Source organism: Choloepus didactylus, chromosome X (genome assembly GCF_015220235.1).
Source record: "Choloepus didactylus isolate mChoDid1 chromosome X, mChoDid1.pri, whole genome shotgun sequence".
Classification (NCBI taxonomy): domain Eukaryota; kingdom Metazoa; phylum Chordata; class Mammalia; order Pilosa; family Megalonychidae; genus Choloepus; species Choloepus didactylus.
Window position 1 is genome coordinate 111,557,044 of NC_051334.1, and position 24,583 is coordinate 111,581,626.

Here is a 24,583-nt window from a genome sequence, read left to right on the forward strand (position 1 = left end):
GACAAAGGTACCCAGTGTTCTTTTTTACTTCAATTGCTCTTTTTCACTCTAATTATTATTCTTGTTATTTTTGTGTGTGTGCTAATGAAGGTGTCAGGGATTGATTTAGGTGATGAATGTACAACTATGTAATGGTACTGTAAACAATCGAAAGTACGATTTGTTTTGTATGACTGCGTGGTATGTGAATATATCTCAATAAAATAAAGATTAAAAAAAATGAGGGAGAGTTTAAAATTTCATAGATAAACAGAAATTGAGAGAGTTCATCAACAAAAGACCTTCCCTACAAGAATTACTAAGCCGAGTTCTACAGGTTGAAAGGAAAAGACAGGAGAGAGTGCCTTGGAGTAATATGAAGAAATGAAGATTGTCTGTAAGGGTAACTAAAAGGGTTAATCTAAAACCCAATAGTACTGTATCCTCAACAAACAACTCTACTCTTTAATTCCTATAAGAGTCAGAATACAATTGAACAAAAAAAGACATATCTCCGATAATGGACAGGCAAAACATAAAGAGGCAATGTGGCACAAAAACTACATTGAGGGGATATAGAGGGATATGAAAGCAGATAATGTTTACTCTACTAAAGCTAAGTTGTTATCTTTTCAAATTAGAGGGTTATAGATGTAGGATGTACAAACCCAGGTTATCAACAAAGAAGGTATTTTAAAAAATATCCAGAAACAGAAATGAAAAAGGGATCAGTGAGATACATTACAAATGATCAACTATAGAGAAAAGGAGGTTGCAATAAAGGAAAAGAGAGACAAAAAGAAGAGATGACATATAAAAAGGAAAGGACAAAATGACTGAGGTAAGTACTGCCTTTACAGAAATATCACTGAAAGTTAATGGATTAAATTCCCCAATCAAAAGATACAGATTAGCAGAATGGATACAAAATCATGATCAAACTATATGTTGTTTACAAGAGACTCACCTTAGACCCAAAGACACAAATAGGTTAAAAGTGAAAGATGTTCATGCAAACATAACTATAAAAGAGCTGGTGTAGCTATACTAATATCAGACACTTTAGACTTTAAGTCAAAAGCTGTTATAAGAGAAAAAGAAGGACACTAAATATTAATAAAAGGGTCATTCCACCAAGAAGAAATTATAGTCATAAATATATATGCACCTAACCACAGTGCCCCAAAATATATGAGGCTAACACTGGCAAAACTGAAGGGAAAAACAGACACCTCTACAACAGTAGATGGAGACTTCAATACACCACTCACATTAATAAATTGAACATCTAGACAAAAATCAATAAGGAAACAGATACTTTGATTAATATGGTTAATGAACTAAATTTAGACATATACAGTATATTGCACTATAAAACAGCAGGATATACATTATTCTCAAGTGCACATGGATCATTCCCCAATATAGACCACATATTGGGTCACAAAACAAGTCTCAATAAATTTCCAAAGATTGAAATTATACAGAGCATCTTCTCTGACCATAACAAAATGAAGCTGGAAATCAATAACAGGCAGAGACTGGGAAAACCATAAATACAAGGAAGTTAAATAACACAGTCTTAAACAATCACTGGGTCAAAGAAGAAACAACAAAGGAAATAAGTAAACATTGTGACAAATGAAATTGAGAACACAAAATATCAAAACTTACAGGATTCAGCAAAGGCAGCACTGAGAGGGAAATTTATACCCCTAAATGCTTACATTATAAAAGAAGAAAGAGCCCAAATCAAAGACCTAACTACATAACTGGAGGAACTAGAAAACCAACAGCAAATTAACCCAAAGCAAGGAGAAGGAAAGAAATAACAAAGATTAGAGTAGAAATAAATGAAACAGAGGAAAAAAACATAAGTTGTTTCTTTGAAAAGATCAATAAAAGTGACAAACCCTTAGCTAGGCTGACAAAAACAAAAAGAGAGATGATGCAAATAAATAAAATCAGAAATGAGAGGGGGAACATTATTACTGACTCCAAAGAAATAAAAAGACTCAAAAGAGGATACTATGAACAACTGTATGCCAGCAAATTAGACACCTAAATGAAATGGATGTATCCCTAGAAACACCTAAGCAACCCACATTGATTCTAGGAGAAATAGATGATCTCAACAGACCAATTACAAGTAAAGCAATTGAATCAGTTATCAAAAACTTCCCAATGAACAAAAGCCTAGGACAAGATGGCTTCACAGGTGAATTCTAACAAACATTCCAAGAAGAATTAATACCGACGCTGCTCAAACTCTTCCAAAAATTGGACAGAAGGGAATATTACCTAAATCATTCTATGAGGCCAACATCACCCTAATACTAAAGCAAGATAAAGATACTACAAGAAAAGAAAATTATAGGCCAATGTGTCTTATGAATATAGGCGCAAAAATCCTCAACAAAATACTTGAAAATAGAATCCAACAACACATTAAAAGAATTATACACCATGATCAAGTGGGTTTCATCCCAGGTATGAAAGAGTGGTTCAACATAAGAAAATCAATTAATGTAATACACCACATTATCAAAATGAAAGAAGAAAGCCACATGATCATCTCAATAGATACAAAAAGGACATATGACAAAATCCAGCATCTTTCTTGGTAAAAACACTTAGAAAAATAGGAATAGGAGGAAACTTTCTCAACATGATAAACAGCATATATGAAAAAAAAAATAGCTAACATCATATTCATTGGTGAAAGACTGAAAGCTTTCCCTCTAAGATTTGGAACAAGACAAGGATGCCTCTTGCCAACAGTAATTCAACCTTTTACTAAAGTTCTAGCCAGTGTAGATAGGCAAGAAGAAGAAATAAAAGTCATCCAAGTTGGAAAGTAAGAAGTAAAACTTTCACTTTTTGCAGATGACATAATCCTAAATATAGAAAATCCCCCAAAATGTGCAAAAAAACTACTAGAGCTTATAAACAAATTCAGCAATGTGGAGGGGTACACAATCAACATGCAAAAATCAGTAGTGTTTCTATACACTAGTAACGAATTTCTGAGGAGGAAATCAAGAAAAAAATAACACTTACAATAGCAACTAAAAGAATCAAATATCTAGGAGTAAATTTAACCAAGGTTGTGAAAGACATACATGGAAAAATACAAAATTCAAAAGAAAAAATTGATAAATGGGACTATCAAAATTAAAAACTTTTGTGCAACAAAGGTCTTTATCACACAAGTGAAAAGATAACATACTCAATGGGAGAAAATATTTGGGAATATATAAATAAATCCTACAAATCAACAATAAAAAGACAAATGACCTAATTTAAAATGGGCAAAAGACCTGAATAGGCATTTCTCCAAAGAGAATATACAAATGGCTAAAATGCACATGAAAAGATGCTCAACATCACTAGCTATTAGGGAAATGTAAATTTAAAAAACACAATGAGATACCATTTCATACACACTAAAACGGGTTTTTAAAACAGAAAATTACAAGTGTTGGAGAGGATGTAGAGAACTAGGAACACTCATTCACTGCTGGTAGAATGTAAAATGGTACAGCCACTGTGGAAGACAGTTTGGCACTTCCTCAGAAAGTTAAGTATGAAATTACTATATGACTAGTCAATCCTGTCTACCAAGTATATGCCAAAAAAAATTGAAAGCAGGGACCTGAACAGATATTTGCACACCATCGTTCATAGCAGCATTTTTCACAATTTCCAAAAGATGGAAGCAACCTAAGTGTCCATTAACCAATGAATTGATAAATACAATGTGGTATATACATACAATGGAATTTTTTTTAATTCAGTTTTATTGAGATATATTCACATACCATACAATCATCCATGGTGTGCAATCAACTGTTCACAGTACCATCATACAGTTGTGCATTCATCACCCCAATCTATTTTTGAACATTTTCCTTATACCAGAAAGAATCAGAATAAGGATAAAAAATAAAAATAAAAAAGAACACCCAAATCATCCCCCCCAACCTATTTATCATTTAGTTTTTGTCCCCATTTATTTACTCACCCATCCATATACTGGATAAAGGGAGTGTGATCCACAAGATTTTCACAATCACACTGTCACCCCTTGTAATCTACATTGCTATACAATCGTTTTCAAGAGTCAAGGCTACTGGGTTGGAGTTTGGTAGTTTCAGGTATTTACTTCTAGCTATTCCAATACATTAAAACCTAAGAGGTGTTATCTAGTTATCTATATAGTGTGTAAGAGTGTCCACCAGAGTGACCTCCCAACTCCATTTGAAATCTCTCAGCCACTGAAGCTTTATTTCATTTCATTTTGCATCCCTCTTTTGGTCAAGAAGATGTTCTCAATCCTACAATGTTGGGTCCAGATTCATCCCCGGGAGTCATATCCTGCGTTGCCAGGGAGATTTACACCCCTGGGAGTCAGGTCCCACGTAGGGGGGAGGGCACATACAATGGAATTTTAAAAAGGAATGAAGCCCTGATACATGCAACAACATGGATGAACCCTGAAGACATCATGCTGAGTGAAATAAGCCAGACCAGAAGGTTAAATATTGTATGTTCTCACTGATTTGACGTCATTAGAATAAGCAAACTCATAGAGTTTAGAAGATAAATTACCAGGGGATGGCATGGGGATAGGGAATGGGAAGCTAAGGCTTAAAATGTACAAGTTTCCTATTTGGAATGATGGAAACATTTTGGGAATGGATGGTGGTGATGGTAGCACAACCTTGCGAATGTAATTAACAGTACTGAAATATATATTGAATGTGATTAAAAGGAAAATGTTACATTGTATATATGGTAACACAATAAAAAATTTTAAAAAATCCATGGAACTTACAATGAACCCTAAATTAAACCATGGACTATAGCTAATAATGGTATGATACAAAAACGTACCATTACCAGTTGTAACAAATGTTCTACATAAATGCAAGGTATCAATAATAGGGTGATAAATGAGAATCCTGTATTTTATGCATGATTATTCTCTAATAAGGATTTGAAGAAAACAAATGTGATTGTTATAGATGCAGGATGTTAAATCTAAGCCCAATGATAACCACAAAAGAAATGTAAGAAAAATATATACAGGAAGAAATATGAAGAGACTCAAATTGGTACAATACAATATATCAAATAAATAGAAAAGTAGGCATTAACAGAAGAACTGAGGATCAAAATAGGTATAAGACTTACAAAGACCAAATAGCAAAATGGCAGAAGAAATTCATGCATTATCAGTAGTTACTTCAGATGTAGATGAATTAAACTCTCCAGGCAAAAGGCAGAGATTGGCAGAATGGATGAAAAAGCATGACCCAACTATATTCTGTTTACAAGAGACTTACTTTAAATTGAAGATACAATAAGTTGAAAGTGAAAGGAGAGAAAATATATACCACGTAAATAGTAACCAAAGAGAGCTGGGTAGCTATACTTATATCAGATAAAGTGGACTTTAAGTTAAAAAATGTTATGGGCTACAATGAAGGTCACTATATACTGATAAAGGGGACAATTAAATGAGAAGACATAACAATTACAAATAAATATGCACTTCAGGTAGAGCCTCTAAATATTTGAAGCAAATATTGACAGATTTGAAGGAAGAAATACATAGTTCTATATTAGTAGCAGGTGAATTCAATATAACACTTTCAATAATGGATCGAACATCTAAACAGAAGACCACAAGTATACAGAGGACAGAATAATACTATAAACCTACTAAATCTAACAGACATATAACACTTCACCCAACAGCAGCACCATACATTTTCCTCTCTAGTGCACATGGATCATTCTCTAGGAAAGACCATATCTTGGGTCTCAAAGCACATCTCAAAAAATTCAATAAAATCAACAAACATTTAAATAGACTAATAATGAAAAATGTGAGCAGACGCAAATAACTAAAATCAGATGTGAAAGGGGGCATTATTAGTTATCCCATTGAAATAAAAATGACTATAAGATAATATGAACCACTGTATGGCAACAAATTAGATATTCTAGATGAAATGGACAAATTGCTAGAAACACACACACTCTCCACACGAACTCAAGAAGAAATACAAGATCTCAACAAACCAATAACTAGTAAAGAGACTGAATCAGTAATCAAAAACCTCCCAACAATATAATCCCAGAACATCTGGCTTCACTGGTGAATTTTACCAAACATTCTAAGAAGAATTAACATCAATCCTTTTTAAACACTTCCAAAAAATTGAAGAGGCGGGAATGCTCCCAAACTTATTCTATGAGGCCAACATCACCTTAATAAAAAGCCAGATAAAGACACCACAAGAAAAGAAAATTACATACCCATACCCCATATGAATATAGATTCAAAAGTCCTAAAAATAAAATACTAGTAAATCAAATCCAATAGCACCTTAAAAGAACTATACACCATGATCAACCGGGACTTATCCCAGGTGTTCAACATAAGAAAATCAATTGATGAAATACACCACATTAATAGAAAAAAGGAAAAAAAAACTCATGATCCTCTCAATTGATACAGAAAGGGCATTTGACCAAATCCAGCACCACTTCTTGATTAAAAACAATTAGAAAACTAGGAATAGAAGGCAACTTCTTCAATATGATAAAGGACATACATGAAAAACCCACTGCTAACATCATACTCATGGTGAAAGACTGAAAGCTTTGCCTCTAAGATCAGGAACAAGACAAGGCTGCCCATCGTCACCATTGTTATTCAACATTTTACTGGAAGTTCTAGCCAGAGCAATTAGGCAAGAAAAAGAAAAAGGCATCCAAATTGGAAAGGAAGAAGCAAACTTTCCCTTTATGCAGATGAAGTGATCCTATATATAGAAAATCCTAAGAAAAAAATTAACAACAAAGCTACTAGAGCTAATAAATGAATTCAGCAAAGTGGGGGGTATAAGATCAACACGCGTAAATCAGTAGTGCTTCTATACATTAGTAATGAGCACTCTGAGGAGGAAATCAAGAAAAAATTCCATTTACAATAGCAAGTAAATGAATTAATTTATCTAGGAATAAATTTAATCAAGGATGTAAAGGACATGTACATGGAAATCTCCAAAACACTGCTAAAAGAAATTAAAGAAATAAACAGGCACAACCTGTGTGGACCAAAATAAATAAATAAATATAAATAAAAGAAATTGAAGAACTAAATTAACTGGAGGACATTCTGTGTTCATGGATTGGAAGACTAAATATTGTTAAGATGTCAATTCTACCCAGAGTAAGTTACAGATTCAATTCCAACAGCCTTCTTTATATAAATGGAAAAGCCAATCATCAAATTTATATGGAAGGGTAAGGGGTTCCAAATAGCTAACACCATCTTGAAAGAGAAAAACAAATTTGGAGGACTCACACTTCTCGATTTTAATACACATTAGAAAGCCACAGTAATCACAACAGCATGGTACTGGCACAATGACAGCATATAGACCAATGGAATTAAATTGAGAGTTCAGAAATAAATCCTCACATCTATGGCCAATTGATTTTTCACAAGGGTGCTGAGTCCACTCGATTGGGAAAGGATAGTCTCTTCAACAAATGGTGCTGGAAGAACTGGATATCCATATTCAAGAGAATGAAAGAGGATCCCTATCTCACACTTTACACAAAAATTATCTCAAAATGGGTCAAAGACCTAAACATTAGAACTAAGACCATAAAACTCTTAGAAGAAAATGTCAGGAAATATCTTAAAGAACTTGTGGTAGGAGGTGGTTTCCTAGACCTTACAGCCAAAGTGAAAGCAATGAAAGAAGAAGTAGAAAAATGAGTCCTCCTCAAAACTGAATACTTTTGTGTGTCAAGGGACTTTCTCAAGGAAGTAAAAAGGCAGCCTACTCAATGGGAGAAAATATTTGGACACCACATTTAGATAAGGATTTAATATCCAGAATATAGAAACAGATCCTATAACTCAACAACAAAAACACAAACAATCCAATTTAAAAATGGGCAAAAGACATGGATGGATACTTTTCCAAAGAAGAAATACAAATGGCTAAAAAGTCTATGAAAAGGAGGTGGGGCAAGATGGCAGACTGGTGAGCTGTATGTTTTAGTTACTCCTCCAGGAAAGTAGGTAGAAAGCCAGGAACTGCGTGGACTGGACACCACAGAGCAATCTGACTTTGGGCATACTTCAAACAACACTCATGAAAACATGGAACTGCTGAGATCAGCGAAATCTGTAAGTTTTTGCGGCCAGGGGACCCGCGCCCCTCCCTGCCAGGCTCAGTCCCGTGGGAGGAGGGGCTGTCAGCTCCGGGAAGGAGAAGGGAGAACTGCAGTGGCAGCCCTTATCGGAATCTCATTCTACTGATCCAAACTACAACCACAGATAGACTGAGACCAGACACCAGAGAATCTGAGAGCAGCCAGCCCAGCAGAGAGGAGACAGGCATAGAGAAAAAAAAACAACACAAAAAACTCCAAAATAAAAGCGGAGGATTTTTGGAGTTCTGGTGAACATAGAAAGGGGAAGGGCCCTGAGGCGCATATGCAAATCCCGAAGAAAAGCTGATCTCTCTGCCCTGTGGACCTTTCCTTAATGGCCCTGGTTGCTTTGTCTCTTAGCATTTCAATAACCCATTAGATCTCTGAGGAGGGCCCTTTTTTTTTTTTTTTTTTAAATCCTTTTTTCTTTTTCTAAAACAATTACTCTAAGAAGCCCAATACAGAAAGCTTCAAAGACTTGCAATTTCGGCAGGTCAAGTCAAGAGCAGAACTAGGAGAGCTCTGAGACAAAACACAATAATCCAGTGGCTGAGAAAATTCACGAAACACCACAACTTCCCAAGAAAAGGGGGGTGTCCGCTCACAGCCATCATCCTGGTGGACAGGAAACACTCCTGCCCATCGCCAGCCCCATAGCCCAGAACTGCCCCAGACAACCCAGTGTGACGGAAGTGCTTCAAATAACAGGCACACACCACAAAACTGGGCGTGGACATTAGCCTTCCCTGCAACCTCAGCTGATTGTCCCAGAGTTGGGAAGGTAGAGCAGTGTGAATTAACAAAGCCCCATTCAGCCATCATTTCAGCAGACTGGGAGCCTCCCTACACAGCCCAGCAGCCCAGAACTGCCCTGAGGGGACGGCACTCACCTGTGACATAGCACAGTCATCCCTCAACAGAGGACCCGGGGTGCACGGCCTGGAAGAGGGGCCCACTTGTAAGTCTCAGGAGCCATACGCCAATACCAAGGACTTGTGGGTCAGTGGCAGAGACAAACTGTGGCAGGACTGAACTGAAGGATTAGACTATTGCAGCAGCTGTAAAACTCTAGGATCACCAGGGAGATTTGATTGTTAGAGCCACCACCCCCTCCCTGACTGCCCAGAAACATGCCCCATATACAGGGCAGGCAACACCAAGTACACACGCAAGCTTGGTACACGAATTGGACCCCACAAGACTCACTCCCCCACTCACCAAAAAGGCTAAGCAGGGGAGAACTGGCTTGTGGAGAACAGGTGGCTCATGGACGCCACCTGCTGGTTAGTTAGAGAAAGTGTACTCCACGAAGCTGTAGATCTGATAAATTAGAGATAAGGACTTCAATTGGTCTACAAATCCTAAAAGAACCCTATCAAGTTCAGCAAATGCCACGAGGCCAAAAACAACAGAAAATTATAAAGCATATGAAAAAACCAGACGATATGGATAACCCAAGCCCAAACACACAAATCAAAAGATCAGAAGAGACACAGCACCTAGAGCAGCTACTCAAAGAACTAAAGATGAACAATGAGACCACAGTACGGGAGACAAAGGAAATCAAGAAGACCTAGAAGAGCATAAAGAAGACATTGCAAGACTAAATAAAAAAATGGATGATCTTATGGAAATTAAAGAAACTGTTGACCAAATTAAAAAGATTCTGGACACTCATAGTACAAGACTACAGGAAGTTGAACAACGAATCAGTGACCTCGAAGATGACAGAATGGAAAATGAAAGCATAAAAGAAAGAATGGGGAAAAAATTGAAAAAATCGAAATGGACCTCAGGGACATGATAGATAATATGAAACGTCCAAATATAAGACTCATTGGTGTCCCAGAAGGGGAAGAAAAGGGTAAAGGTCTAGGAAGAGTATTCAAAGAAATTGTTGGGGAAAACTTCCCAAATCTTCTAAACAACATAAATACACAAATCATAAATGCTCAGCGAACCCCAAATAGAATAAATCCAAATAAACCCACTCCGAGACATATACTGATCACACTGTCAAACACAGAAGAGAAGGAGCAAGTTCTGAAAGCAGCAAGAGAAAAGCAATTCACCACATACAAAGGAAACAGCATAAGACTAAGTAGTGACTACTCAGCAGCCACCATGGAGGCAAGAAGGCAGTGGCACGATATATTTAAAATTCTGAGTGAGAAAAATTTCCAGCCAAGAATACTTTATCCAGCAAAGTTCTCCTTCAAATTTGACGGAGAGCTTAAATTTTTCACAGACAAACAAATGCTGAGAGAATTTGCTAACAAGAGACCTGCCCTACTGGAGATACTAAAGGAAGACCTACAGACAGAGAAACAAAGAAAGGACAGAGAGACTTGGAGAAAGGTTCAGTACTAAAGAGATTCGGTATGGGTACAATAAAGGATATTAATAGACAGAGGGGAAAAATATGACAAACATAAACCAAAGGATAAGATGGCTGATTCAAGAAATGCCTTCACGGTTATAACGTTGAATGTAAATGGATTAAACTCCCCAATTAAAAGATATAGATTCGCAGAATGGATCAAAAAAAATGAACCATCAATATGTTGCATACAAGAGACTCATCTTAGACACAGGGACACAAAGAAACTGAAAGTGAAAGGATGGAAAAAAATATTTCATGCAAGCTACAGCCAAAAGAAAGCAGGTGTAGCAATATTAATCTCAGATAAAATAGACTTCAAATGCAGGGATGTTTTGAGAGACAAAGAAGGCCACTACGTACTAATAAAAGGGGCAATTCAGCAAGAAGAAATAACAATCGTAAATGTCTATGCACCCAACCAAGGTGCCACAAAATACATGAGAGAAACACTGGCAAAACTAAAGGAAGCAATTGATGTTTCCACAATAATTGTGGGAGACTTCAACACATCACTCTCTCCTATAGATAGATCAACCAGACAGAAGACCAATAAGGAAATTGAAAACCTAAACAATCTGATAAATGAATTAGATTTAACAGACATATACAGGACATTACATCCCAAATCACCAGGATACACATACTTTTCTAGTGCTCATGGAACTTTCTCCAGAATAGATCATATGCTGGGACATAAAACAAGCCTCAATAAATTTAAAAAGATTGAAATTATTCAAAGCACATTCTCTGACCACAATGGAATACAATTAGAAGTCAATAACCATCAGAGACTTAGAAAATTCACAAATACCTGGAGGTTAAACAACACACTCCTAAACAATCAGTGGGTTAAAGAAGAAATAGCAAGAGAAATTGCTAAATATATAGACACGAATGAAAATGAGAACATAACATACCAAAACCTATGGGATGCAGCAAAAGCAGTGCTAAGGGGGAAATTTATAGCACTAAACGCATATGTTAAAAAGGAAGAAAGAGCCAAAATCAAAGAACTAATGGATCAACTGAAGAAGCTAGAAAATGAACAGCAAACCAATCCTAAACCAAGTAGAAGAAAAGAAATAACAAGGATTAAAGCAGAAATAAATGACATAGAGAACAAAAAAACAATAGAGAGGATAAATATCACCAAAAGTTGGTTCTTTGAGAAGATCAACAAGATTGACAAGCCCCTAGCTAGACTGACAAAATCAAAAAGAGAGAAGACCCATATAAACAAAATAATGAATGAAAAAGGTGACATAACTGCAGAACCTGAAGAAATTAAAAAAATTATAAGAGGATACTATGAACAACTCTATGGCAACAAACTGGATAATGTAGAGGAAATGGACAATTTCCTGGAAACATATGAACAACCTAGACGGACCAGAGAAGAAATAGAAGACCTCAACCAACCCATCACAAGCAAAGAGATCCAATCAGTCATCAAAAATCTTCCCACAAATAAATGCCCAGGGCCAGATGGCTTCATAGGGGAATTCTACCAAACTTTCCAGAAAGAACTGACACCAATCTTACTCAAACTCTTTCAAAACATTGAAGAAAATGGAACACTACCTAACTCATTTTATGAAGCTAACATCAATCTAATACCAAAACCAGGCAAAGATGCTACAAAAAAGGAAAACTACCGGCCAATCTCCCTAATGAACATAGATGCAAAAATCCTCAACAAAATACTTGCAAATCGAATCCAAAGACACATTAAAAAAATCATACACCATGACCAAGTGGGGTTTATTCCAGGCATGCAAGGATGGTTCAACATAAGAAAATCAATCAATGTATTACAACACATTAACAAGTCAAAAGGGAAAAATCAATTGATCATCTCAATAGATGCTGAGAAAGCATTTGACAAAATCCAACATCCCTTTTTGATAAAAACACTTCAAAAGGTAGGAATTGAAGGAATCTTCCTCAACATGATAAACAGCATATATGAAAAACCCACAGCCAGCATAGTACTCAATGGTGAGAAACTGAAAGCCTTCCCTCTAAGATCAGGAACAAGACAAGGATGCCCGCTGTCACCACTGTTATTCAACATTGTGCTGGAAGTGCTAGCCAGGGCAATCCGGCAAGACAAAGAAATAAAAGGCATCCAAATTGGAAAAGAAGAAGTAAAACTGTCATTGTTTGCAGATGATATGATCTTATATCTAGAAAACCCTGAGAAATCGACGATACAGCTACTAGAGCTAATAAACAAATTTAGCAAAGTAGCGGGATACAAGGTTAATGCACATAAGTCAGTAATGTTTCTATACGCTAGAAATGAACAAACTGAAGAGATACTCAAGACAAAGATACCATTTTCAATAGCAACTAAAAAAATCAAGTACCTAGGAATAAACTTAACCAAAGATGAAAAGACCTATACAAAGAAAACTACATAACTCTACTAAAAGAAATAGAAGGGGACCTTAAAAGGGGGAAAAATATTCCATGTTCATGGATAGGAAGACTAAATGTCATTAAGATGTCAATTCTACCCAAACTCATCTACAGATTCAATGCAATCCCAATCAAAATTCCAACAACCTACTTTGCAGACTTGGAAAAGCTAGTAATCAAATTTATTTGCAATTTATAATGCAAATTTATAATGCAAATTTATAATGCAAATTTATAATGCAAATTTATTTGCAAATCAAATTTATTTGCAAATGGGGCTGGGAGAGTTGGATATCCATATCCAAAAGAATGAAAGAGGACCCCTACCTCACCCCCTACACAAAAATTAACTCAAAATGGACCAAAGATCTCAATATAAAAGAAAGTACCATAAAACTCCTAGAAGATAATGTAGGAAAACATCTTCAAGGCCTTGTATTAGGCGGCCACTTCCTAGACTTTACACCCAAAGCACAAGCAACAAAAGAGAAAATAGATAAATGGGAACTCCTCAAGCTTAGAAGTTTCTGCACCTCAAAGGAATTTCTCAAAAAGGTAAAGAGGCAGCCAACTCAATGGGAAAAAATTTTTGGAAACCATGTATCAGACAAAAGACTGATATCTTGCATATAAAAAGAAATCCTACAACTCAATGACAATAGTACAGACAGCCCAATTATAAAATGGGCAAAAGATATGAAAAGACAGTTCTCTGAAGAGGAAATACAAATGGCCAAGAAACACATGAAAAAATGTTCAGCTTCACTAGCTATTAGAGAGATGCAAATTAAGACCACAATGAGATACCATCTAACACCGGTTAGAATGGCTGCCATTAAACAAACAGGAAACTACAAATGCTGGAGGGGATGTGGAGAAATTGGAACTCTTATTCACTGTTGGTGGGACTGTATAATGGTTCAGCCACTCTGGAAGTCAGTCTGGCAGTTCCTTAGAAAACTAGATATAGAGCTACCATTCGATCCAGCGATTGCACTTCTCGGTATATACCCGGAAGATCGGAAAGCAGTGACACGAACAGATATCTGCACGCCAATGTTCATAGCAGCATTATTCACAATTGCCAAGAGATGGAAACAACCCAAATGTCCTTCAACAGATGAGTGGATAAATAAAATGTGGTATATACACACGATGGAATACTACACGGCAGTAAGAAGGAACGATCTCGTGAAACATATGACAACATGGATGAACCTTGAAGACATAATGCTGAGCGAAATAAGCCAGGCACAAAAAGAGAAATATTATATGCTACCACTAATGTGAACTTTGAAAAATGTAAAACAAATGGTTTATAATGTAGAATGTAGGGGAACTAGCAGTAGAGAGCAATTAAGGAAGGGGGAACAATAATCCAAGAACAGATAAGCTATTTAACGTTCTGGGGATGCCCAGAAATGACTATGGTCTGTTAATTTCTGATGGATATAGTAGGAACAAGTTCACAGAAATGTTGCTATATTATGTAACTTTCTTGGGGTAAAGTAGGAACATGTTGGAAGTTAAGCAGTTATCTTAGGTTAGTTGTCTTTTTCTTACTCCCTTGTTATGGTCTCTTTGAAATGTTCTTTTATTGTATGTTTGTTTTCTTTTTAACTTTTTTTTCATACAGTTGATTTAAAAAAGAAGGGAAAGTGAAAAAAGAAAAAAAAAAAAAAAGAAAGAAAAACAAGGAAAAAAAAAGATGTAGTGCCCCCTTGAGGAGCCTGTGGAGAATGCAGGGTTATTCGCTTACCCCACCTCCATGGTTGCTAACATGACCACAGACATAGGGGACTGGTGGTTTGATGGGTTGAGCCCTCTACCACAGGTTTTACCCTTGGGAAGACGGTTGCTGCAAAGGAGAGGCTAGGCCTCCCTATGGTTGTGCCTAAGAGCCTCCTCCCAAATGCCTCTTTGTTGCTCAGATGTGGCCCTGTCTCTCTAGCTAAGCCAACTTGAAAGGTGAAATCACTGCCCTCCCCCCTACGTGGGATCAGACACCCAGGGGAGTGAATCTCCCTGGCAACGTGGAATATGACTCCCGGGGAGGAATGCAGACCTGGCATCGTGGGACGGAGAACATCTTCTTGACCAAAAGGGGGATGTGAAAGGAAATGAAATAAGCTTCAGTAGCAGAGAGATTCCAAAAGGAGCCGAGAGGTCACTCTGGTGGGCACTCTTATGCACACTTTAGACAACCCTTTTTAGGTTCTAAAGAATTGGGGTAGCTGGTGGTGGATACCTGTAACTATCAAACTACAACCCAGAACCCATGAATCTCGAAGACAGTTGTATAAAAATGTAGCTTATGAGGGGTGACAATGGGATTGGGAAAGCCATAAGGACCACACTCCACTTTGTCTAGTTTATGGATGGATGAGTAGAAAAATAGGGGAAGGAAACAAACAAACAGACAAAGGTACCCAGTGTTCTTTTTTACTTCAATTGCTCTTTTTCACTCTAATTATTATTCTTGTTATTTTTGTGTGCATGCTAATGAAGGTGTCAGGGATTGTTTTTGGTGATGAATGTACAACTATGTAATGGTACTGTGAACAATCGAAAGTACGATTTGTTTTGTATGACTGCGTGGTATGTGAATATATCTCAGTAAAATGAAGATAAAAAAAAAAAAGTCTATGAAAAGATGCTCAATTTCACTAGCTATTAGGGAAATGCAAATCAAAACTACAAAGAGATACCATGTCACACCTACTAGAATGGCCTCAGGAAACTAAGTATAGAATTGCCACATGATCCAGCAATCCTGTTACTAGGTATATACTCGGAAGAACTGAAAGCAGGGACACAAATAGACATTTGCACACCAATGTTTATAGCAGCATCATTCATGATTACCAATATAATAGATGGAAGCAGCCGAAATGTTCATCAACTGAAGAGTGGATAAACAAATTGTGGTATATGCATATGATGGAATGTTATGCAGCTGTAAGAAGAAATGAAGTCGTGATACATGCAACAATGTGGATGAGTCTTAAGGACATTACATTGAGCAAAATAAGCCAGAAACAAAAGGACAGATACTGTATGGTCTCACTAATATGAACTAAATATAATGAGCAAAGTCCAAGAGTTATTAAATTTGAGAGCATAGGTTTTCAGGAGATAGAGAGTAGTGATTGGGCAATTGATGCTTAAGGAGTTCAGAATGTTTAATAAGGTTGATTGTAAACATTCAGAAATGGATAGCACAATACTGCGTGATGGGAGCACAATATTGTAAGTATAATCAACAAAGATGAGTGTGAGTATGGTTGAAAGAGGAAGGCTAAGGTCTTGTATGTCACCAGAAGGATAGATAGATGATAAAAACTGGGACTGTATAGCTTAGCAAAACCTAGAGTGGACAATGATGGTGGCTAACTTTACAAATATAAGAAAGTTTTTACATGAACTAGAACAAATGTTTGTCACTATTACAGGATGTTAAAATGGGATGGTATATGGAAAAATACAATTAATGCAAAGTAAGGTCTATAGTTAACAGTAACACTGTAATATTCTTTCATTAATTGTAACAAAGGCACTATATCAAAGCTAAGTGTCAGTAATAGGGGGATATAAGGGAGGGGTATGTGACTTTTTTTTCCTTCTTTTTGGATGAAATGGGAATGTTCACATAGGGATTGTGGTGGTGACTACATAACTATGTGATTATACCAGGAGCCACTGATTGTACAATTAGGATGGATTGTATGGTGTGTGAATAAAATTGTTTAAAAAAATCTCAAAAAAAATTTGGGCATCAAAGGACTTCATTATGACAGTAAAAAGACAACCTACAGAATGCAAGAAAATATTTGGAAACCTCATATAAGGGTTTAAGATTCAGAATGTATAAAGAAATCCTAAAACTCAACAACCACAAGACAAACAATCCAATTCAAAAATGGGCAAAAGACTTGAATAGACATTTCTCCATGGAAGATATACAAATGGCCAATAAGCACATGAAAAAAAATGCTCAACATAGTTAGCCATTAGGGAAATGCAAATCAAAACCACAATGAGATACCATTTCATACTCACTAGAATGGCTGCTTGGCTACTATTAATAAACAGAAGATAAGTGTTGGGAGATGTTGTGGAGAAATAAGAAAACTCATTCATTGCTGGTGGGAATGTAAAATGTGGAAGATAGTTTGGCAGTTCCTCAGAAAGTTAAGTATAGAATTACCATATGACCTGGTAATCCCACTTCTAGGTATATACCTCAAAGAATTGAAGGCAGAGACTTTAAAAGATATTTGCATACTGATGTTCATATTGTCATTATTCATAATTGCCAAAAGATGGAAGCAACCCTTGTGTCCACCAAGAGATGAATGGTTAAACAAGATGTAGTATATACATACAATGGAATATTACTCAGCCATAAAAAGAATGAAGTTCTGATACATGCAACAACATGGATGAACCTTAAAGACACGTTATTGAGTAAAATAAGTCAGATACAAAAGGACAAATAGTGTATGACCTCACTGATATGGAATACTTAGAATAAGCAAATTCATACATTCAGAAACTAGAATATAGGTTGCTAGGGGCCAGGGTGGGGTTAAGGAATGGGGAATTAATGCTTAATTCATACAGAATTTCTGTTTAGGGTGATGAAAAAGTTTTGGTAATGAATGGTGGCGATGGTAGCACAATACTGAGAAGGCAATGAACAGCACTAAATAATATATTTGAATATGGTTAAAAGGAGAAATTTTAGGTTGTATATATGATACTGGAATAAAATTTTAAAAACAAAGGACTGTGCAAACAACCAGTGAACCCTAATGCAAACTATGGACTATAGTTAATAATACAATTATAATAATACTCTTTCATCGATTGTAATAAATATACCACAGTAATACAAAGTGTTAATAATGGAGGGGGGGGATAGGGAGCTCTGTATTTCCTGCATAATTTTTCTGTAAATCTACAACTTCTCTAATAACAAAATATGATATTAAAAAATATGCTTTACACAATACCTGTGATCAATAAGGGGGGTAAGGGGTATGGGATGTTTGGGGGTTTCTTGTTTCTTTTTATTTCTTTTTCTGGAATAATGCAAATGTTCTGGGGATGATCATGGTGATGAATACACAACTATGTGATGATACTGTGATCCAGTGATTGTATACTTTGGATGGATTGTATGGTGTGTGAATATATCTCAATAAAATTACATTTAAAAAACTATGTTTTAATATGATCACAATTTTATTTTTTAAAATGTGAGATTTGATGTAAAGAAATATGATTAAATACCCACAGTGATTTTCTTTGAGTGGCAGAATGACAAGTGATTTTTATTTAATTCTTTATGTTTTCTGAATTTTCCAAATTATCTACAATAAGCAGATAGGTATCCATTTTTAAATCTGAAAAATGAAGGCTTTTAAAATGTAATCTGTTTCCCTTTTAACAGTAAATCTAGTGGTGCAGCAAAGTGGAGGAGTGGGTAAAAATGATGCAAGTTTAGTTGTAGAAATAGGTAAGCAAACCAACGTACCTTTTGATTAAATGGGCTCTGCTGTTCACATAGTTGGAGTCAAAAGAATAGTTTTCAGTCTGAAATGGGGAAAAATGAATAAAAAGGTTATATTGATGATTCATGAGAAGAGTCTAACTGTCCTATTTCTGGGGAATTTTTCTACTGGGCAAGAAGCAATGAATGAATGAGAAACCAAGGCCATAGTAGGGCAACAGCCTGCAGAATGTCTCCTTCCTCCTTGGAGCACTGGGGACTTTGTGGAGGCAGCTCTTACCTGAAGACCAACATGGACTTGACACCGCATTCCCTTGAATATGGCTGTCTACTGACTATGCTATCACTTACAGAGAAGATACAACATGACCCACAATCTTTACAGTAACTAATTCCTTCCCATTCCCTAGTGGACATAATTTAACTGGAAGTTCAAAGGTGTATTTATTAGTAGTTGATAATTAACATGTTAAAATGTTTATGCCAAAGATACAGAAATGCATACAAGGTAATATCCCACTGTGGATTTAAATGCCGCACTTCTCTTTGTTTCAAATCATTTTGCTCAGCACTGCTTATGCAGGAAGGTCTCTGTTTTATCACAGATATAAAGGCACACAAGTATTATGCCTAAAACAGGGGTGAAGGGCAGTCCACCGGGGGTGTCAAAGCCTTTCATGTGAAGCATGAAGTTTGCAAGCATGCCCCTGTCTCAACATCTATCATTTAAACACCACTGTATAATCTAGTTACAGCAGACTGCCTGAGCAACGGCTTTGCAAAAGTAAATGCAGAATACCTGCCAGATAAAAGGATGGAAAAACAGTTTATGAGCACACAGAGGTGGGGAGGAAGGAGGAGGGGGCTGCTTTGAAGAGGTGGAACCCAGGGAAAAGTTGATATTTGAAGTAAGCTGATATCCTAGTAAACTGGGACTTACCCCATGCTAAAGTACAACTCCTGTTGAACCTTTGGAAGAACTGAATAATGCCCAAACACATCTCCACTCTCCTTCCATTCTAACAGACCCTTCCATCATTACTTAGAGGTCTTCTAAAATCACTTCAACTGAGGGTGCTCGGAAAGGGAAACACATAGCTGATTCCTTGTCTGGTTCACCACTTTTAAATTCTTTCAGAGGACTTCCTGTCAGATATTGACTGTGTCAAGTTCTTAGAAATCAGAGATGTAGCCCTTACTCTCAAGGGTCTCACAATTTGGAAGATAAGCCAATGGAATAAGTGATATCAAATCTGTTTACCACATGGGCACTGAAAAGCCAGCAGGCAGGGTAGGGACTCTAAATACCTAGAGTGGAGGTGGTAAATAAGTGGTACAGAAGAAGAGAAGATTGTAAAGGGTATCAAATGCCAACTTTGTCCTGCACTTACTCAGGCATGCTCATGCCTGCCCGCCCCCCCCCCCATATGCACTTTATTTGAAGATGTGCTGTACAATATTCACTCACACTGCTTTCATCTAGAATATAAAATCCCCTTTAATGTAAACCACAAGTAATTTTTGTTGATATTGGGAGAAACGAATTGGGAAAGTAAAAATAAGAAGGGTCAGTTCATTTCTAATTTGTTCACAAGAAAATGAATGCTAAATTATTTCAAACATAATCACAAACATAATCAATCAAGCAAACTTGCTGTTGTGTTGGGAATATAATCAAATATTTGCTGGTAGAGGAAATCAATTAATCAAAAAGCATTTCTTGAATTAATTTGTTGTAACAACATAATAGTTGGTGTTCTGGTTTGCTAAAGCTGCTGTTATTCAAAATACAAGAAATTGATTGGTTTTTATAAAGGGGATTTATCAGGTTACAAATTTACAGTTCTAAGACCATAAGTGTCCAAACTAAGGCTTCAACAAGATGATGCCTTCACTGAAGAAGGGCTGATGGCATCTGGAACACCTCTGTCAGGCTGGGAAGGCACATGGCTGGCTTCTGCTGGTCCTTTGCTCCCAGGTTGTGTTTCAGAATAGCTTTTTCCAAAATGTCTCTGGGCTTCTGTCTTCCCTCCTCTCTCTCAGCTTCTGTGCATTCTTGCTTGTTCTTCCAGGGTGTTTCTCACTAAGCATCTGGGGGTCCTCTCAGCTTCTCTGAGGCAAACTCTGGGCTTCATCTCCTAGCTTAGCATCTCCAAACATCCTTCTGTCTGCTTCTACATCTGTGTGGGCTCTCAGCTCTTTTACAGTACTCCAGTGATCTAATTAAGACCCATGTGGAATAGATGGGGTCATGCCTCCATGGAAATGATCTAATCAAAAGGTCTCACCTACAATTTGGTGGGTCACATCACCATGGAAACAACCAATCAAAAGGTCCCACCCTAATCAAAAGACTAAGTCTGCCCACACAAGATCGCATTAAAGAACAAGGGGGACATAATAGATTCAAACCAGCATAGTTGTTTACCACATCTTCTACGGTATTCAGCACAATATCTAATTTAAAAAGTGGAACACATACCCCCAAGAAACATACTATCCTATTAAAATGGAGAATTGGTTAAGCACATAGCGCAGTTCAATTATTAGTTTCACTGTGCAAACTTAGGCAAATTACTTAATCTCTGTGTGCCTCAGTTTCCTCTTCTGTAAAATAGGGATAATAGAACATGAATCCAAGGAGAATTTCAACTGCATTTATCATGACTCGGGTAGCAATCTTATCCCTTGCTTTTTACAGAACCTGAAAATCTGGCTAGGATCAGGGGTTTGACCTCATTCAGGCAATAAAATAGTATTCCATGTTCTACCTCAGCCCCTAAACTTAGTAAATCATTTTTTCAAGAAAGTTAGTAGAGCAACATGCAGATGAAAAGGGGGAAATCTGGAGAACACTGGCTGTGCAGGGAAAACATGAGCAACATTGCAAGCTACCATCATGATAAAGAAGGCAGTTTTCAAGTAGAATATTTTGAATAGTTTTGCATATGAAGGGATACAGCCTGTGTGCACTGTGCATCAAATACAGAGCTCTGTGGAAACCTGACCTCAGGTATGGTGTCAGAATTACATGTTCAAGCAAATAAGTGAAACCATGTATATTTTATCTCTGATGACTGCACTACTTCTTGGTCCTAAATGAATAATATATCTCACCATGAGGATTCCCACTCACCAGGTACTAAGTCAAGAGAAGAGACTGATCTAGAGGGCTTGCTTTTAGAGACCTTAACAAGTCTCTTTCCCTCCCTTGGGGATACAGATCAGTTAACCCTGCGCAGATGTGCCAGCATGATCTGCCACTGTAGGTAGGAGAGTATCATTGGAGCTTATCCCTTTCCTATATTTCTTCCATTTTTTTTACTCTAAAAGTTTAAAGCACCCATTTTTGTGGGTCCTGGCCTTCAAATGTACATGGTCCATTCCCAAATCAGCTCAATCCACAATGGGCAGATGTCCAAAACTGCATTCTAATGCAATGAGAAGCACTAGTCAAGGAGGGAGGTTCTTTCCCCATAGTGAATGGGGTTACATTGATTCATCCTTTGGTGTTTGTCTTTCTAATCAGTCTCAGGTCTCTTTATGAGGCAGCCTGGTTGGAGTTATGGGAACAACCTATGAAACAGAATTATTCTAATTGGACAGAATACACTATTCTGGCCTCACTAGTACTACATTCCAAGCAACTGAGTCAACTTGCCATACATGGCCTATTATTAACGGATCTATGTATACTGACATCAAGCATTATAGCTTGTTCTGGTACACAGTGTGTGCTCAAGACCAACCCCTCTGCATTAAAAAGTAAGTTTTTTCATACATCAGATGAAGCAAAGAATGAGAAGGAAATAATATTTTCTTAATAGTTTGCATGTCCTAAGCCAGTGAGTCTCAGCCTTGACTATGCATTAGAATCACCTGGGGAACTTTGTTTTAAAAACTTACTAATGCCAGGGCCTCACTCCAAGACATTCTGAGGTAATTGGCCTGGAGTGGGTCCCAGGCATTGATATTTCTTAAAAGCTTCCCAGGCAATCCTAATGTACATCCAGGGTGGAGAACAACTGTCTAGAACAAAGGACTGGCTATAGGCTTTGACCTGATGTTCTGTGTTTTCGAAGGCAAGCCTAGCGGTTTAGAAGATGGCAACTCTTCTATCAGATTATCTGACAAAGTCTTCTCAATATTAGTGTAAAGAACCCCAGCAGAAATATGCCATTTAAAAAATAATAAAGGAGCTTTTTTAAATTGTTTTTTTGAGATATATTCACATATCATACAATCATCCATGGTGTACAATCAACTGTTCATAGCACCATCATACAGTTGTGCATTCATCACCCGAATCTATTTTTTGAACATTTTCTAATAAAGGAGCTTTTCTTTTCTGCATGAAAGTATTAGCTCCTGGTTAGCCTTATTTAATCAAAATTTGCTTGACATTATTCCAATCCCCTCTCTATGTATTCTAAATGGCAAATAATGTGAAACATTTGAGAGGGGAAATTTCCTTTAAATGTCACATTAATTTTACTAGGAAATGTCCCCATCTCCAATAAGACAACCAGGTTAACACAGGAACAGAACAAAAGAGACAAAAACATTTGCTTCTGAGGAAACTAATTTTGAAATTTTTTTAAAAAGTGTCTAGAGCAAACTTTTATTTCTAGTTTCAAAGGTAAATAACAGTCACTGTCATATAATTTATTATATTTCTTCCAAATCCTTTTTCTAATTAGAAGTCTTTATCCTAGGAATTCATTGAGAGCAGGCTTTTCTCACTTGGCCTAGGTGTAATAAAATCTTGGTTTTCTGAAACCCTCATTGAATAAATAATTCTGGATACCCAAGTTTTCCAGACAGCGGAGAGTTTTCTCCTCTAAGGACTAAAACTTTGATTTAAAGTGCTAACCATTCTGCCCTGTTTCTAAAATGTATCACAAAGTTCCCCTCCTTAAAATAGAGTGTGGAAAGAATAATTTAATCTCCTATTGATTACTTAGGACCAGCTTTTGAACCTAGATTATTGTACCAAGCAAGTTTTGCCTGTATACTTCAAAGACTCCAAAGTGCAGTATTTTAAAAATTCTTGTCTGTAATTTGTACCAGATGTCCCTCGCCAACTTACTCTCACTCAGCTGTTACTTCTCAGTGCTTGTTAGTGTATCAAAAGCAGCTCCTCTTCCATTTTGAGTTTGATGCTTCTAATCTAGAGTTCTTATAAACTAGATATTTATATTTGTTAGAATAGTCTAGAAAATAAAAGTTAATAAAATTCTGAGTAGAGACGTGAGATGTTGTTATCCTAAGAGGAAAATTGCCTGATCTTTAGTATATGGACTGTGCAACATTTTGATTTTTGTTACTTGTTTGCTCAGGAGCCTTCTTTGCTTACCTCTTCCTGCTCTTAGCTCCCTTCTGTTTATATGAGGTTTCTAGTGAGATTTCTGGGTGAGTGGTGTGCTATTATGTCTCCAGGTTAGTAAGTCTGGAACATCAGAAACTGAATACTTCTACTTCGTTAGGCCTCCAAGGTACCAAAGAATGCCTTATTTTATTTGTCATTTTGCATTACTTTTACAGTTCATTGAATGGTGCCTTGGTTTCTGAAAGAAGTGCGGCTCCCTCAGCACCACATTTATCACCAGGAGAGACTTCAACCCTGAGGAGAAAGAAGCCCAATAAATGCAGGTATCCAGGACTAGGATATTTGCCCAGTGGCACAAATCCCCAGGTCATTACATCAAGCTTGCAGACTCTGGGATTCAAACGGAGACTCCTCAAACTTTAAGGTTTTCATTTGAAAATGAACAACCATTTTAAATTACACTTTAAAATTCTCATCAAACTGAAAAGCATTATAACTACAATCTGTAACTACTTTTTTTTTTTAAACTTTTAGTTCTTAACAGACATTTTAGCAATACAAACAAGGAAACTGGAATCCTAAATCAGATGAACAGTACAGCAATTTTTAAATGCTGCTTCTTTTTTAAATTGCTGATTTCCAATAATGATAATTGTGCCTGTTGATCAACAATGAAAAGACCCATAACCTTTTCTAAAAAATGGTTGTTATT

At 36.7% G+C, this 24,583-nt stretch overlaps 1 protein-coding gene across 1 annotated transcript in view; it reads right to left on the bottom strand.

Annotated features, from left to right (window-relative positions):
* The window catches only part of PCDH19 (protocadherin 19), an 81,034-nt gene extending 62,182 nt beyond the window's left edge, over positions 1 to 18,852 (bottom strand). The window contains exons 1-2 of the mRNA XM_037820857.1: positions 18,823 to 18,852; positions 18,567 to 18,625 (exon numbers count right to left, since the gene is read on the bottom strand). Coding sequence (XP_037676785.1) covers positions 18,567 to 18,625; positions 18,823 to 18,852 — 89 coding nt within the window. The remainder of the gene's footprint in view (positions 1 to 18,566; positions 18,626 to 18,822) is intronic.
* Between the last annotated feature and the right edge of the window lie 5,731 nt (positions 18,853 to 24,583).